Source organism: Bolinopsis microptera, chromosome 12 (genome assembly GCF_026151205.1).
Source record: "Bolinopsis microptera isolate Bmic1 chromosome 12, MBARI_Bmic_1.0, whole genome shotgun sequence".
Taxonomy (NCBI): Eukaryota; Metazoa; Ctenophora; class Tentaculata; order Lobata; family Bolinopsidae; genus Bolinopsis; species Bolinopsis microptera.
This window is the reverse complement of record NC_087083.1, coordinates 2,618,536-2,631,162: the sequence shown is the minus strand read 5'-3', so window position 1 is coordinate 2,631,162 and position 12,627 is coordinate 2,618,536. Positions and strand designations below refer to the sequence as shown.

General features: G+C 42.1%; 2 protein-coding genes across 2 annotated transcripts in view; one reads left to right on the top strand and one right to left on the bottom strand.

The window, feature by feature from the left end:
• The first annotated feature begins 2,036 nt into the window (after positions 1–2,036).
• Positions 2,037–11,289, top strand: LOC134824073 (uncharacterized). The gene is made up of 3 exons (XM_063835775.1): positions 2,037–8,008; positions 9,908–10,018; positions 10,222–11,289. The coding sequence occupies exons 1-3, from the start codon at positions 2,038–2,040 to the stop codon at positions 10,791–10,793; spliced, it is 6,654 nt and encodes a 2,217-aa protein (XP_063691845.1). The 5' UTR covers position 2,037; the 3' UTR covers positions 10,794–11,289.
• Positions 11,290–12,433: 1,144 nt separating this feature from the next.
• The window catches only part of LOC134824503 (gastrula zinc finger protein XlCGF49.1-like), a 10,955-nt gene continuing 10,761 nt past the window's right edge, over positions 12,434–12,627 (bottom strand). Inside the window, exon 7 of the mRNA XM_063836409.1 lies at positions 12,434–12,562. Within this exon, the coding sequence (XP_063692479.1) occupies positions 12,434–12,562 (129 nt within the window). The remainder of the gene's footprint in view (positions 12,563–12,627) is intronic.

Here is a 12,627-nt window from a genome sequence, read left to right as displayed (position 1 = left end):
GCACTTTCGAAAAAAAACAAAATTTTCTGTTTAGAATTTTTTTCAATTTAGTAAAGTCTGTTATTCAAAATTTATACAAAAATCAACAAATTTGGTCAAATTATGCAACTTTTACAGCTACTTTTCCTCCAAATGCCAAAAGCCGCGCACCATCAAATATGGCACCTAGGCGAAACTCACTGATCTTTCCAAAAAGGTATGACAAATTTGGTATTTTGAAAATTCTCACAGTCTCTAGAAAACAGTGGTACAAAAATTTTTAAAAATCCGAGCAAGTTTATTTTTATCATGCACCCCCGGCCTAGTTACTGTGAGACCGATATTTTAGTAATTTTTGAAGGTTTTTGGCTGATTTTACTGGACATTATTTACTTTTAGTTATACCAAATAGACTACCGTAGAATGGGGGAACTTCGCCATGTTTTACAGCTATTTCATGTTATTTAGAAAATACGACACGAGTACTTGAAAAAGTTTATAGCTCATATGAACAGGATTGGTAAAGCAAATGTTTTCGTATGAACCACATCAGCCAGGCATAAATAGTCAGCTAGATTGGTGCCACTGAAATCAGGGCGAAGTTACCCTGCAATATGGGGTAACTTCGCCATTCTGAAACTATACCATATTCGGTGCTAAGCACCATACCACTCGAAACTCAATTATATTTCCTTGATATACCTGCAAATTTTACTTATCTAGCTCTAGCCTGCGTGTTACAATGGGCAATTTGGTCGCCGGGGTAACATCGCCATGCTGCGGGTAACATCGCCGGGATGAAGTAGAAATGTAGTCGAACTTCGCCAATACACGTGCGTGACTTTGCCAGCCGCGCGCGAATTTCGCGCCAAACTTCGCCGAACAGATGGGATCAGAAGAGGGTAACTTCGCCATACACAAATTTGAAAACTTTATAATATCAGTTGTGTGCATCATGGCTAACTAAATTTGCCCTTAAATGAACAGGACATATGCTAATGATGTCACACAGAATTAATTAAGGATATAATTGTAAAATATGGGAAATATGCAAGCAGGAAATTTTAGCCACTTTATAGCAATATTTCATGTTGCCTGAGTTTAATTAACATAGTAAACGTTTATTTTTGAATAGGAATACCCTTATAACCATTTGTTCAACATAATACTATACAAAAACTCGATCTCCTAACAATTCAAAACAGTAAAATGATTATTTGAAAAATAGTGGCGAAGTTCCCCGACACGGCGATTTTACCCCAATCTACGGTATTTTAGAAGAAAAGTTGTTTTAAATAATTTTCTAGCTTGAACACGAAAGTTCCCCCTTGTATAAATTTTGTATAAATTGTACACATTTTTTTACAAATTTTGTGTCTTTACGTATTATAAATTAGAAACTAAAAGTTTCGTCTCATCAAGCTGATTACAATCATGTAAAATATTTGCCATTTTTGAACCTTTTTTTACATGAATTTTACTAAATTGTAAATACTAAGACCTTTGAGGCCAAATTTCATACCTTAAAACTCAAAATTGAGAAAAATTCGGTTCCGAAAAGTTGGATATGATCATCAGCTACACTCACAAAAACTTTTGAAGCGATATCTTATATCTTATGACCTGGGTTATCGGTAAAATGTACAACTTTGATACTTTTAACAATAGGCAAAAATTTCAATTTTGTTTTTGCTTTTTTTCCGCAAAAAGTGATCAAATTGCATGAAACGTAGATAAAATGCTTTAATAAAAACTCCGTAAATTTTATCTTCAAGACTACTAAAATCACCAATATTTGTAGTGGAATTTCAGTAAAACTCGTCAGATTTTAGTAATCAGGAATTACTAAGTGAAAATACCGCTTCATTTGCGATGCAAGAATCATTGTTATTTTTAGTCTATTTATATATTTTGAATGTTTGTTCCAGACGATTGTGTTTGTACCATCTTTTATGTTACCTTGCATTCCCAATCCGATGAATTTTGCTATACATTTTTGATCTAAGATTAAAAATATTCTTTTGAGCGCATCAGTTACAAATTTATTTTACAGTAGTAATGAAGATAATAACGATCCTACTCGGGGTTTTGCTCCTCGCCTTATCAACCGCTTTACCGTACCACACAAGATGGTGCCGAAAGCTGAGTAATAAGTTTGATAAATGTTTGGCAACTGGATACGTTCCCATGCTGTTCGATGACTGTTCCAGTGCACCCGCTTTTGTAGAGACGAAAGAACGTCTGCAACAATGCCATTGGTGGGAAGGAAAACTTGCGCGGTGTTGTGTGTATTCGTGTGAAGAGGGTCTCGTTGGACCAAAATCTAAAAAAGTTAAACCCGACCAAGCGGTAATACCAGAAGATAACTCAAATGTAAATGACGAAGCATCATCTGGTATTAATGAAGATGATTCGGCAGTAGAAGATGAAGCAGCAGTAGAAGATGATTCGGCAGTAGAAGATGAAGCAGCTGTAGAAGACGACTCAGCAGTAGAATATGAAGCAGCTGTAGAAGACGACTCAGCAGTAGAAGATGAAGCAGCAGTAGAAGATGATTCGGCGGTTGAAGATGAAGCAGCAGTAGAAGATGATTCGGCGGTTGAAGATGAAGCAGCAGTAGAAGATGATTCGGCGGTTGAAGATGAAGCAGCAGTAGAAGATGATTCGGCGGTTGAAGATGAAGCAGCTGTAGAAGATGATTCAGCGGTTGAAGATGAAGCAGCTGTAGAAGATGATTCGGCGGTTGAAGATGAAGCAGCTGTAGAAAATGATTCGGTGGTTGAAGATGAAGCAGCTGTAGAAGATGATCCGGCAGCTGAAGATGAAGCAGCAGTAGAAGATGATTCGGCAGTAGAAGATGAAGCAGCTGTAGAGGACGACTCAGCAATAGAAAATGAAGCAACTGTAGAAGATGACTCAGCAGTAGAAGATGAAGTAGCAGTAGAAGATGATTCGGCAGTAGAAGATGAAGCAGCTGTAGAGGACGACTCAGCAGTAGCAGATGATTCGTCGGTTGAAGATGAAGCAGCTGTAGAAGATGATTCGGCAGTAGAAGATGAAGCAGCTGTAGAGGACGACTCAGCAGTAGCAGATGATTCGGCGGTTGAAGATGAAGCAGCTGTAGAAGATGATTCGGCAGCTGAAGATGAAGCAGCAGTAGAAGATGATTCGGCGGTAGAAGATGAAGCAGCTGTAGAGGACGACTCAGCAGTAGAAAATGAAGCAACTGTAGAAGATGACTCAGCAGTACAAGATGAAGCAGCAGCTGAAGATGAAGCAGCTGTAGAAGATGATTCGGCAGTAGAAGATGAAGCAGCAGTAGAAGATGATTCGGCGGTTGAAGATGAAGCAGCTGTAGAAGATGACTCAGCAGTAGAAGATGAAGCAGCAGTAGAAGATGATTCGGCAGTAGAAGATGAAGCAGCTGTAGAGGACGACTCAGCAGTAGAAAAAGAAGTAACTGTAGAAGATGACTCAGCAGTAGAAGATGAAGCAGCAGTCGAAGATGATTCGGCAGTAGAAGATGAAGCAGCTGTAGAAGATGATTCGGCAGTAGAAGATGAAGCAGCAGTAGAAGATGATTCGGCGGTTGAAGATGAAGCAGCTGTAGAAGATAACTCAGCAGTAGAAGATGAAGCAGCAGTAGAAGACGATTCGGCAGCTGAAGATGAAGCAGCTGTAGAAGATGATTCGGCAATAGAAGATGAAGCAGCAGTAGAAGATGATTCGGCGGTTGAAGATGAAGCAGCTGTAGAGGACGATTCAGCAGTAGAAGATGAAGCAGCTGTAGAAGATGAATCAGCAGTAGAAGATGATGCAGCTGTAGAGGACGACTCAGCAGTAGAAGATGAAGCAGCTGTAGAAGATGATTCGGCAGTAGAAGATGAAGCAGCTGTAGAAGACGACTCAGCAGTAGAAGATGAAGCAGCTGTAGAAGATGACTCAACAGTAGAAGATGAAGCAGCTGTAGAAGATGATTCGGCAGCTGAAGATGAAGCAGCTGTAGAAGACAACTCAGCAGTAGAAGATGAAGCAGCTGTAGAAGACAACTCAGCAGTAGAAGATGAAGCAGCTGTAGAAGATGATTCGGCAGCTGAAGATGAAGCAGCTGTAGAAGACAACTCAGCAGTAGAAGATGAAGCAGCTGTAGAAGACGACTCAGCAGTAGAAGATGAAGCAGCTGTAGAAGATGACTCAGCAGTAGAAGATGAAGCAGCTGTAGAAGATGATGCGGCAGCTGAAGATGAAGCAGCTGTAGAAGATGATTCGGCAGCGGAAGATGAAGCAGCTGTAGAAGACGACTCGGCAGCTCGAGATGAAGCAGCTGCAGTAGAAGATGATTCGGCAGCTGAAGATGAAGCAGCAGTAGAAGATGAAGCAGCAGTAGAAGATGATTCGGCAGTTGAAGATGAAGCAGCTGTAGAGGACGATGCAGCAGTAGAAGATGAAGCAGCTGTAGAAGATGACTCAGCAGTAGAAGATGATGCAGCTGTAGAGGACGACTCAGCAGTAGAAGATGAAGCAGTTGTAGAAGATGACTCAGCAGTAGAAGATGAAGCAGCTGTAGAAGATGACTCAGCAGTAGAGGATGAAGCAGCTGTAGAGGACAACTCAGCAGCAGAAGATGAAGCAGCTGTAGAAGATGATTCGGCAGCTGAAGATGAAACAGCTGTAGAGGACGACTCAGCAGTAGGAGATGAAGCAGCTGTAGGAGATGACTCAGCAGTAGAAGATGAAGCAGCAGTAGAAGATGAAGTAGCAGTAGAAGATGAAGTAGCAGTAGAAGATGAAGCAGCTGTAGAAGATGATTCAGCAGTAGAAGATGAAGTAGCAGTAGAAGATGATTTGGCAGTAGAAGATGAAGCAGCTGTAGAGGACGACTCAGCAGTAGAAGATGATTCGGCGGTTGAAGATGAAGCAGCTGTAGAAGATGATTCGGCAGCTGAAGATGAAGCAGCAGTAGAAGATGATTTGGCGGTAGAAGATGAAGCAGCTGTAGAGGACGACTCAGCAGTAGAAAACGAAGCAACTGTAGAAGATGACTCAGCAGTAGAAGATGAAGCAGCAGCTGAAGATGAAGCAGCTGTAGAAGATGATTCGGCAGTAGAAGATGAAGCAGCAGTAGAAGATGATTCGGCGGTTGAAGATGAAGCAGCTGTAGAAGATGACTCAGCAGTAGAAGATGAAGCAGCAGTAGAAGATGATGCGGCAGTAGAAGATAAAGCAGCTGTAGAGGACGACTCAGCAGTAGAAAAAGAAGTAACTGTAGAAGATGACTCAGCAGTAGAAGATGAAGCAGCAGTCGAAGATGATTCGGCAGTAGAAGATGAAGCAGCTGTAGAAGATGATTCGGCAGTAGAAGATGAAGCAGCAGTAGAAGATGATTCGGCGGTTGAAGATGAAGCAGCTGTAGAAGATGACTCAGCAGTAGAAGATGATTCGGCGGTTGAAGATGAAGCAGCTGTAGAGGACGATGCAGCTGTAGAAGATGATTCGGCAGTAGAAGATGAAGCAGCAGTAGAAGATGATTCGGCGGTTGAAGATGAAGCAGCTGTAGAGGACGATTCAGCAGTAGAAGATGAAGCAGCTGTAGAAGATGACTCAGCAGTAGAAGATGATGCAGCTGTAGAGGACGACTCAGCAGTAGAAGATGAAGCAGCTGTAGAAGATGATTCGGCAGTAGAAGATGAAGCAGCTGTAGAAGACGACTCAGCAGTAGAAGATGAAGCAGCTGTAGAAGACGACTCAGCACTAGAAGATGAAGCAGCAGTAGAAGATGATTCGGCGGTTGAAGATGAAGCAGCTGTAGAAGATGATTCGGCAGCTGAAGATGAAGCAGCTGTAGAAGACAACTCAGCAGTAGAAGATGATGCAGCTGTAGAAGACAACTCAGCAGTAGAAGATGAAGCAGCTGTAGAAGATGATTCGGCAGCTGAAGATGAAGCAGCTGTAGAAGACAACTCAGCAGTAGAAGATGAAGCAGCTGTAGAAGACGACTCAGCAGTAGAAGATGAAGCAGCTGTAGAAGATGATGCGGCAGCTGAAGATGAAGCAGCTGTAGAAGATGATTCGGCAGCGGAAGATGAAGCAGCTGTAGAAGACGAAGCAGCAGTAGAAGATGATTCGGCGGTTGAAGATGAAGCAGCTGTAGAGGACGATGCAGCAGTAGAAGATGAAGCAGCTGTAGAAGACGACTCAGCAGTAGAAGATGAAGCAGCTGTAGAAGATGATTCGGCAGTAGAAGATGAAGCAGCAGTAGAAGATGATTCGGCGGTTGAAGATGAAGCAGCTGTAGAGGACGATTCAGCAGTAGAAGATGAAGCAGCTGTAGAAGATGACTCAGCAGTAGAAGATGATGCAGCTGTAGAAGACGACTCAGCAGTAGAAGATGAAGCAGCTGTAGAAGATGATTCGGCAGTAGAAGATGAAGCAGCAGTAGAAGATGATTCGGCGGTTGAAGATGAAGCAGCTGTAGAGGACGATTCAGCAGTAGAAGATGAAGCAGCTGTAGAAGATGACTCAGCAGTAGAAGATGATGCAGCTGTAGAGGACGACTCAGCAGTAGAAGATGAAGCAGCTGTAGAAGATGATTCGGCAGTAGAAGATGAAGCAGCTGTAGAAGACGACTCAGCAGTAGAAGATGAAGCAGCTGTAGAAGACGACTCAGCACTAGAAGATGAAGCAGCAGTAGAAGATGATTCGGCGGTTGAAGATGAAGCAGCTGTAGAAGATGATTCGGCAGCTGAAGATGAAGCAGCTGTAGAAGACAACTCAGCAGTAGAAGATGATGCAGCTGTAGAAGACAACTCAGCAGTAGAAGATGAAGCAGCTGTAGAAGATGATTCGGCAGCTGAAGATGAAGCAGCTGTAGAAGACAACTCAGCAGTAGAAGATGAAGCAGCTGTAGAAGACGACTCAGCAGTAGAAGATGAAGCAGCTGTAGAAGATGATGCGGCAGCTGAAGATGAAGCAGCTGTAGAAGATGATTCGGCAGCGGAAGATGAAGCAGCTGTAGAAGACGACTCGGCAGCTCGAGATGAAGCAGCTGCAGTAGAAGATGATTCGGCAGCTGAAGATGAAGCAGCAGTAGAAGATGAAGCAGCAGTAGAAGATGATTCGGCGGTTGAAGATGAAGCAGCTGTAGAGGACGATGCAGCAGTAGAAGATGAAGCAGCTGTAGAAGATGACTCAGCAGTAGAAGATGATGCAGCTGTAGAGGACGACTCAGCAGTAGAAGATGAAGCAGTTGTAGAAGATGACTCAGCAGTAGAAGATGAAGCAGCTGTAGAAGATGACTCAGCAGTAGAAGATGAAGCAGCTGTAGAGGACAACTCAGCAGCAGAAGATGAAGCAGCTGTAGAAGATGATTCGGCAGCTGAAGATGAAACAGCCGTAGAGGACGACTCAGCAGATGGAGATGAAGCAGCTGTAGGAGATGACTCAGCAGTAGAAGATGAAGCAGCTGTAGAGGATGACTCAGCAGTAGAAGATGAAGCAGCTGTAGAAGATGTTTCGGCAGCTGAAGATGAAGCAGCTGTAGAAGACGACGCGGCAGCTGAAGATGAAGCAGCTGCAGTAGAAGATGATTCGGCAGCTGAAGATGAAGCAGCAGTAGAAGATGAAGCAGCAGTAGAAGATGATTCGGCGGTTGAAGATGAAGCAGCTGTAGAGGACGATTCAGCAGTAGAAGATGAAGCAGCTGTAGAAGATGACTCAGCAGTAGAAGATGAAGCAACAGTAGAAGACGACTCAGCAGTAGAAGATGAAGCAGCTGTAGAAGATGATTCGGCGGTTGAAGATGAAGCAGCTGTAGAAGATGACTCAGCAGTAGAAGATGAAGCAGCAGTAGAAGATGACTCAGCAGTAGAAGATGAAGCAGCTGTAGAGGACGACTCAGCAGTAGAAGATGAAGCGGCAGTAGAAGATGAAGCAGCTGTAGAAGATGATTTGGCAGTTGAAGATGAAGCAGCTGTAGAAGACGAGGAATTGAATAACGAAACAGTAAATGACAGCGATGATATAGATCAAGGTTAGTTTTAATTTTCATCGCGTCGTTTATCGCGTCGTTTCATCGCGTCGTTTATCAAATGTATTTATATTTACGTCATTTATTGCAATTTTCTGCAATACCATATTATGCTCATATATCCGGATATTTTGTTGAACAAAATTTCCTTTGAAATAATTTGAAATAATTTGGCCAGATAGCGCAGTCGGTTAGAGCTGACAGAGGCACATATTAGGTGCGGTAAAAAAATCGAAATTATGCGGTACCGCACCCGACTATAAAGGTAAAATGTGCGGTAAGTTGCGGTAAATTTTTACCAATAATGCGGCAAATGTGCGGCGATTTTTTCGAAATTTGTGCGGGAATTGTGCGGTTTTCTTTTGCATTTTCTCAAGGACTTTGGAAATTGTAAACGTATAACCGCCGCTCTTATCAAAAATAGGTCTGTTTATGTGTTACTGAGGGTGTAGTTCTTTACTAAGACCATGATTGAACCTATATTAAGATTCAGTTTATATCTGAGAACAGTGACTTAGAGTAATCAGATGATGTGGTGAAGTTACGAATGATAACTGATAAACTATAATCAAAGTATGGTAACGACGAGGGTTTCATAACTGCCTGGGTCACGGTCCCGAAAGGGCCTGGGTCACGGTCCGAAAGGGCCTGGATCACGGTCCCGAAAGGGCCTGGGTAACGGTCCCGAAAGGGCCTGGGTCACGGTCCCAAAAGGGCCTGGGTAACGGTCCCGAAAGGGCCTGGGTCACGGTCCCGAAAGGGCCTGGGTCAGGGTCCCGAAAGGGCCTGTGTCACGTGGTAACTGGGTCACGTGGCCTAGGCATGAGTTCCAAAAGGGCCTGGGTCACGGTCCCGAAAGGGCCTGGGTCAGGGTCCCGAAAGGGCCTGTGTCACGTGGTAACTGGGTCACGTGGCCTAGGTATGAGTTCCAAAAGGGCCTGGGTCACGGTCCCGAAAGGGCCTGAATCACGGTCCTAAAAGGGCCTGGGTCAGGGTCCCGAAAGGGCCTGAGTCACGGTCCTAAAAGGGCCTGGGTCAGGGTCCCGAAAGGGCCTGAGTCACGGTCCTAAAAGGGCCCGACTATAACATATTTTGGTTTTTACACTCAAAAATCTTAACGCGAAAATTTCAAAATTATGCGAAATTACGCGGAAAATGCTAGATTATGCGGAAATATACAGAAAATTACAAAATGTGCGGACATGTGCGGAAAACAATAAATTATGCGGACATGTGCGGAAAATGGTAAATTGTGCGATCCCGCACCCATCGCACCTAATATGTGCCTCTGTTAGAGCACAAGCTTTGCAATCGTGAGATTGCGAGTTCGAATCCCGCTGTCTGCTTGGTCGTGGGGTGAGCGTAGTCGACGTTCTGCTAAGGATCCCGTATGATCTATGCAGCCTCCCGGTCCACCTAGCCGAATGCTTGAGAAATCGTGTGTGAGGGTTAAATGGGTAGCTGTTCAATGTAGTTCAGCGAAAAGTAAAAACTTCAATGGATGGTTACCGTAATGGGTGGTACATGCCTAGCATGAAATATTTACCTACTTTCCTGTACTTGTGTAGGTCTGTAGAAGCATTAGTATCGGGCGTTGCCTGCTACAGGCTAACCCGAAACTAGAAGCTTAAATAATATGAAATAATTTGATTGAATTTTGTCCACCTTTCCGTCGTTTCTAATAAAATTAAATACCTTTACCATCATTCAAGTTTTGATACGAAACATTTAAACAGTCACGCTTATTTAAATTTTTAAAGAAATAAATTACTGAGGACGAAATGAGAGTGTCTACTCTCTATAAATAGTTTCTCATTTCGACCTCAGTAATCAATCATGATCGATTCACTCAAGAGAGTGTAAAATGAAATTATTAATTTAAAGAAATATTCCATTTTCCAGAATCTGAAGAAGATACTACGAGAGACGAAGAAACTACTGAAGAAGTTGGACTGGATGATTTAAAGGAACCTACCGAACAAGCAGATGTTGAAGAACCTACAGAATCAAACGGTTGGTTCAGTTTTATTGTAATTTAAGTACTTGTGATTATTTAATTTATGTTTGACTTCACTGAACAATACTAGATAATATTTATTTTCAAAGACTAATGTCAATGAGCATAACTCAGTAAAAAATAATTTCAATCTTGGCTAATTTGTCATTGTAATGTGAAAACAAAACCTTTACAAAATTTGACAACACATTCCTTTCAGCCATCGAATGGATCAACATTCCCATGCCAGCCAAGGCCTCTTACTCATTCCGTTCAAAGAAGGTTAACGCATCTCCGGAAAAGATTCCGGACATCTTCATCCGGTTCAACACGTCGGGCTCGCCGTCACCCGCCACTCTCTCCGTTTCGGTAGCCGTGGACCTTATGGATGCGTCCGGCTCACTAGCCGCCATGGTGCACAAATACACCATTGTTGTCAGTGATGATGGGTCTCTCACTACCACTAGTCGGGAGCGACTCAGGCTGTATCGTAACTGGAAGAACCAATGCGAGAGCCGCAGAATCAGCCCAATTCTCCGACAACTCGACAGTTTTGATCACGTGCTGAGAATGGGACCAGGAGCTACAGACCTATTCAGTTTATTGGAACCAATGAAGAGGACCATGAGCCTGGAGCGGCAATGTACAGCTGATATGACCACCAAGTGGAGCCAGATGTTAGAGCATGTAGAGCAGGTCAAGTTCAGGTTCTTTGCAACCACCTCTGACAAGCTTGACTGGTTCAGCGCGGAGTATGGTATTGGGGGTGAGTTTCAGTCAGAGGAGATGTGAAGAATGTGTTAATTAGGGTAATTGGACGATTTTCATTGGTCCTTGTCCCGTTTAACTTTTTAGTAATAGTAGCCACGAGGGGAAAAAAGTAATGAAGCACCAGCGCAATCGTTTATGTTTTTTTAATTTGTGGAATATAGTTTTTATAACCGAATTTTTAACATTATAATTTTCGTCTTAATCTTAACGCGGTATGTTTATAGCTGTTTTGTGTGTGAAAAGAGGCAATATCAGGATTCATGAATTCAACAATTTCTATTGACTAATTTTTTGGATACATTTCAATACAATTTTATTATATCTTTGCAAATTGATTTAGATTTTTTGTGCAATTCTAAAATCACATTAAAAGTAAAATGGTGAATAATGTTATCATGAATTATAAATTATCAATACATCATTTTTAAAATCACAGTGCTGCGGCAATACAGGCACGACGGCCGCCATTATTATACTCACTATATACACAGCTATACTATTCACCCCTTATACTATTATACCGTACCCTTGACTGTTTTTTCAGGCATTAAGACTCAACGAAAGTCGTTCAGCAGGCATATTTTAAGTTCAAAACATTTTAATTCAATGTCAAAGATGAAGGGATTAAGAAATAGTTATGTGGAGGTTTTTAAGAAATTTGCGCAAAATACGCGCCATGAGCACTGTTGTACGAAATTCGGTAAAAAACCCAAAATCGCCATATTCAGGTGCCTTAAAGTTTAAATCATGTTTAGTGACATCAGCTAATTGGTTACTAAGTCTAGCTAAGTAACTATATAAACCGCCCTTATCCCAAAATACGAGGTATCGACCCAAAAGCAACCCAAAGAGATTAATACATCATTTGATTGATGTAATTAATCGAAACTCATTGCAATTCGTAAGCCGTGAATTTAAACTAATGTCATTTACTTTTGTTTGGGAAATAGAGACACTGGCAGCGGTCCTCTCTGCCTAATTCTGCGTTTTGGTCAAATAAATAATCTAACATAATATATATTGTCAGACTGCATGGCAATGAAACCAAATATATCATCTATACTGGTAGTGGTATTGGTAAACTTAAACTAAATGTAAAATTAATTTACGCACTGAATAAAATTTAGATATTATATTTAGAAACCGCTCTGACCACGACACATGCATGGCATGAGCAGAGCAATTAATTAAATATTTGCAATTGTCTTACACAAGATGTCAATTGACGATGTCAATCCTTCGCAGTTCGGCGTGGCCCATGAAGGTGCATCTCGCCGATCTAACGAATTTATCAAAATCGGAGGAAACAAATTCTGTGCCAACTTATGGCGCTTATTACATAGACTTTATTAATATATCATATATTCTTGTGGGCCATGATCCAGGTAAAGCATTACTTAGCTTGCAACTGGTAGTCTATTGCTCGCTCCTCTCAATGCGAGAAGCTCGAGAACTAAAAGAGCACGGCACATTGGGATTGGTGTGCCAGGCCAGGTAAGGCAAAGCATCTCTCAACTCTCCAAAAATAAAAATATAACTGCAGTTGCAGTATCTTCTAGTCCTAGGCCCTAGCTCTTTTTCTTTTTGGAAGTTTTGGATATCACCAGCATCTATCTTTTTCTTTTTTGGTTGAGTCATGAAGATCGGGTGCAGCTAGCTAACTAAAGTTTTTTTGTTGAGTCATGAAGATCGCCAGCAGCTATGAACATGGCCATAAGGCTCATGCTAACGATGTAACTGTGGATAGTAGTACACAGTTTGCTGCTGTTCATATTCATCAGGTGCTGCGCCTGAAAATTATACAAATGTTATATTGTTATATGGGGGTGTGGGGGTGGGGGTGGTGGGTGTGTTG

What these genes read in the sequence shown, in the direction of transcription:
- LOC134824073 (XM_063835775.1), top strand. Translation starts at nt 2,038, where the DNA reads ATGAAGATAATAACGATCCTACTCGGGGTTTTGCTCCTCGCCTTATCA. An exon ending in CAGCGATGATATAGATCAAG is followed by an intron (nt 8,009 to 9,907) that starts GTTAGTTTTAAT and finishes TCCATTTTCCAG; the next exon opens with AATCTGAAGAAGATACTACG. An exon ending in AGAACCTACAGAATCAAACG is followed by an intron (nt 10,019 to 10,221) that starts GTTGGTTCAGTT and finishes CATTCCTTTCAG; the next exon opens with CCATCGAATGGATCAACATT.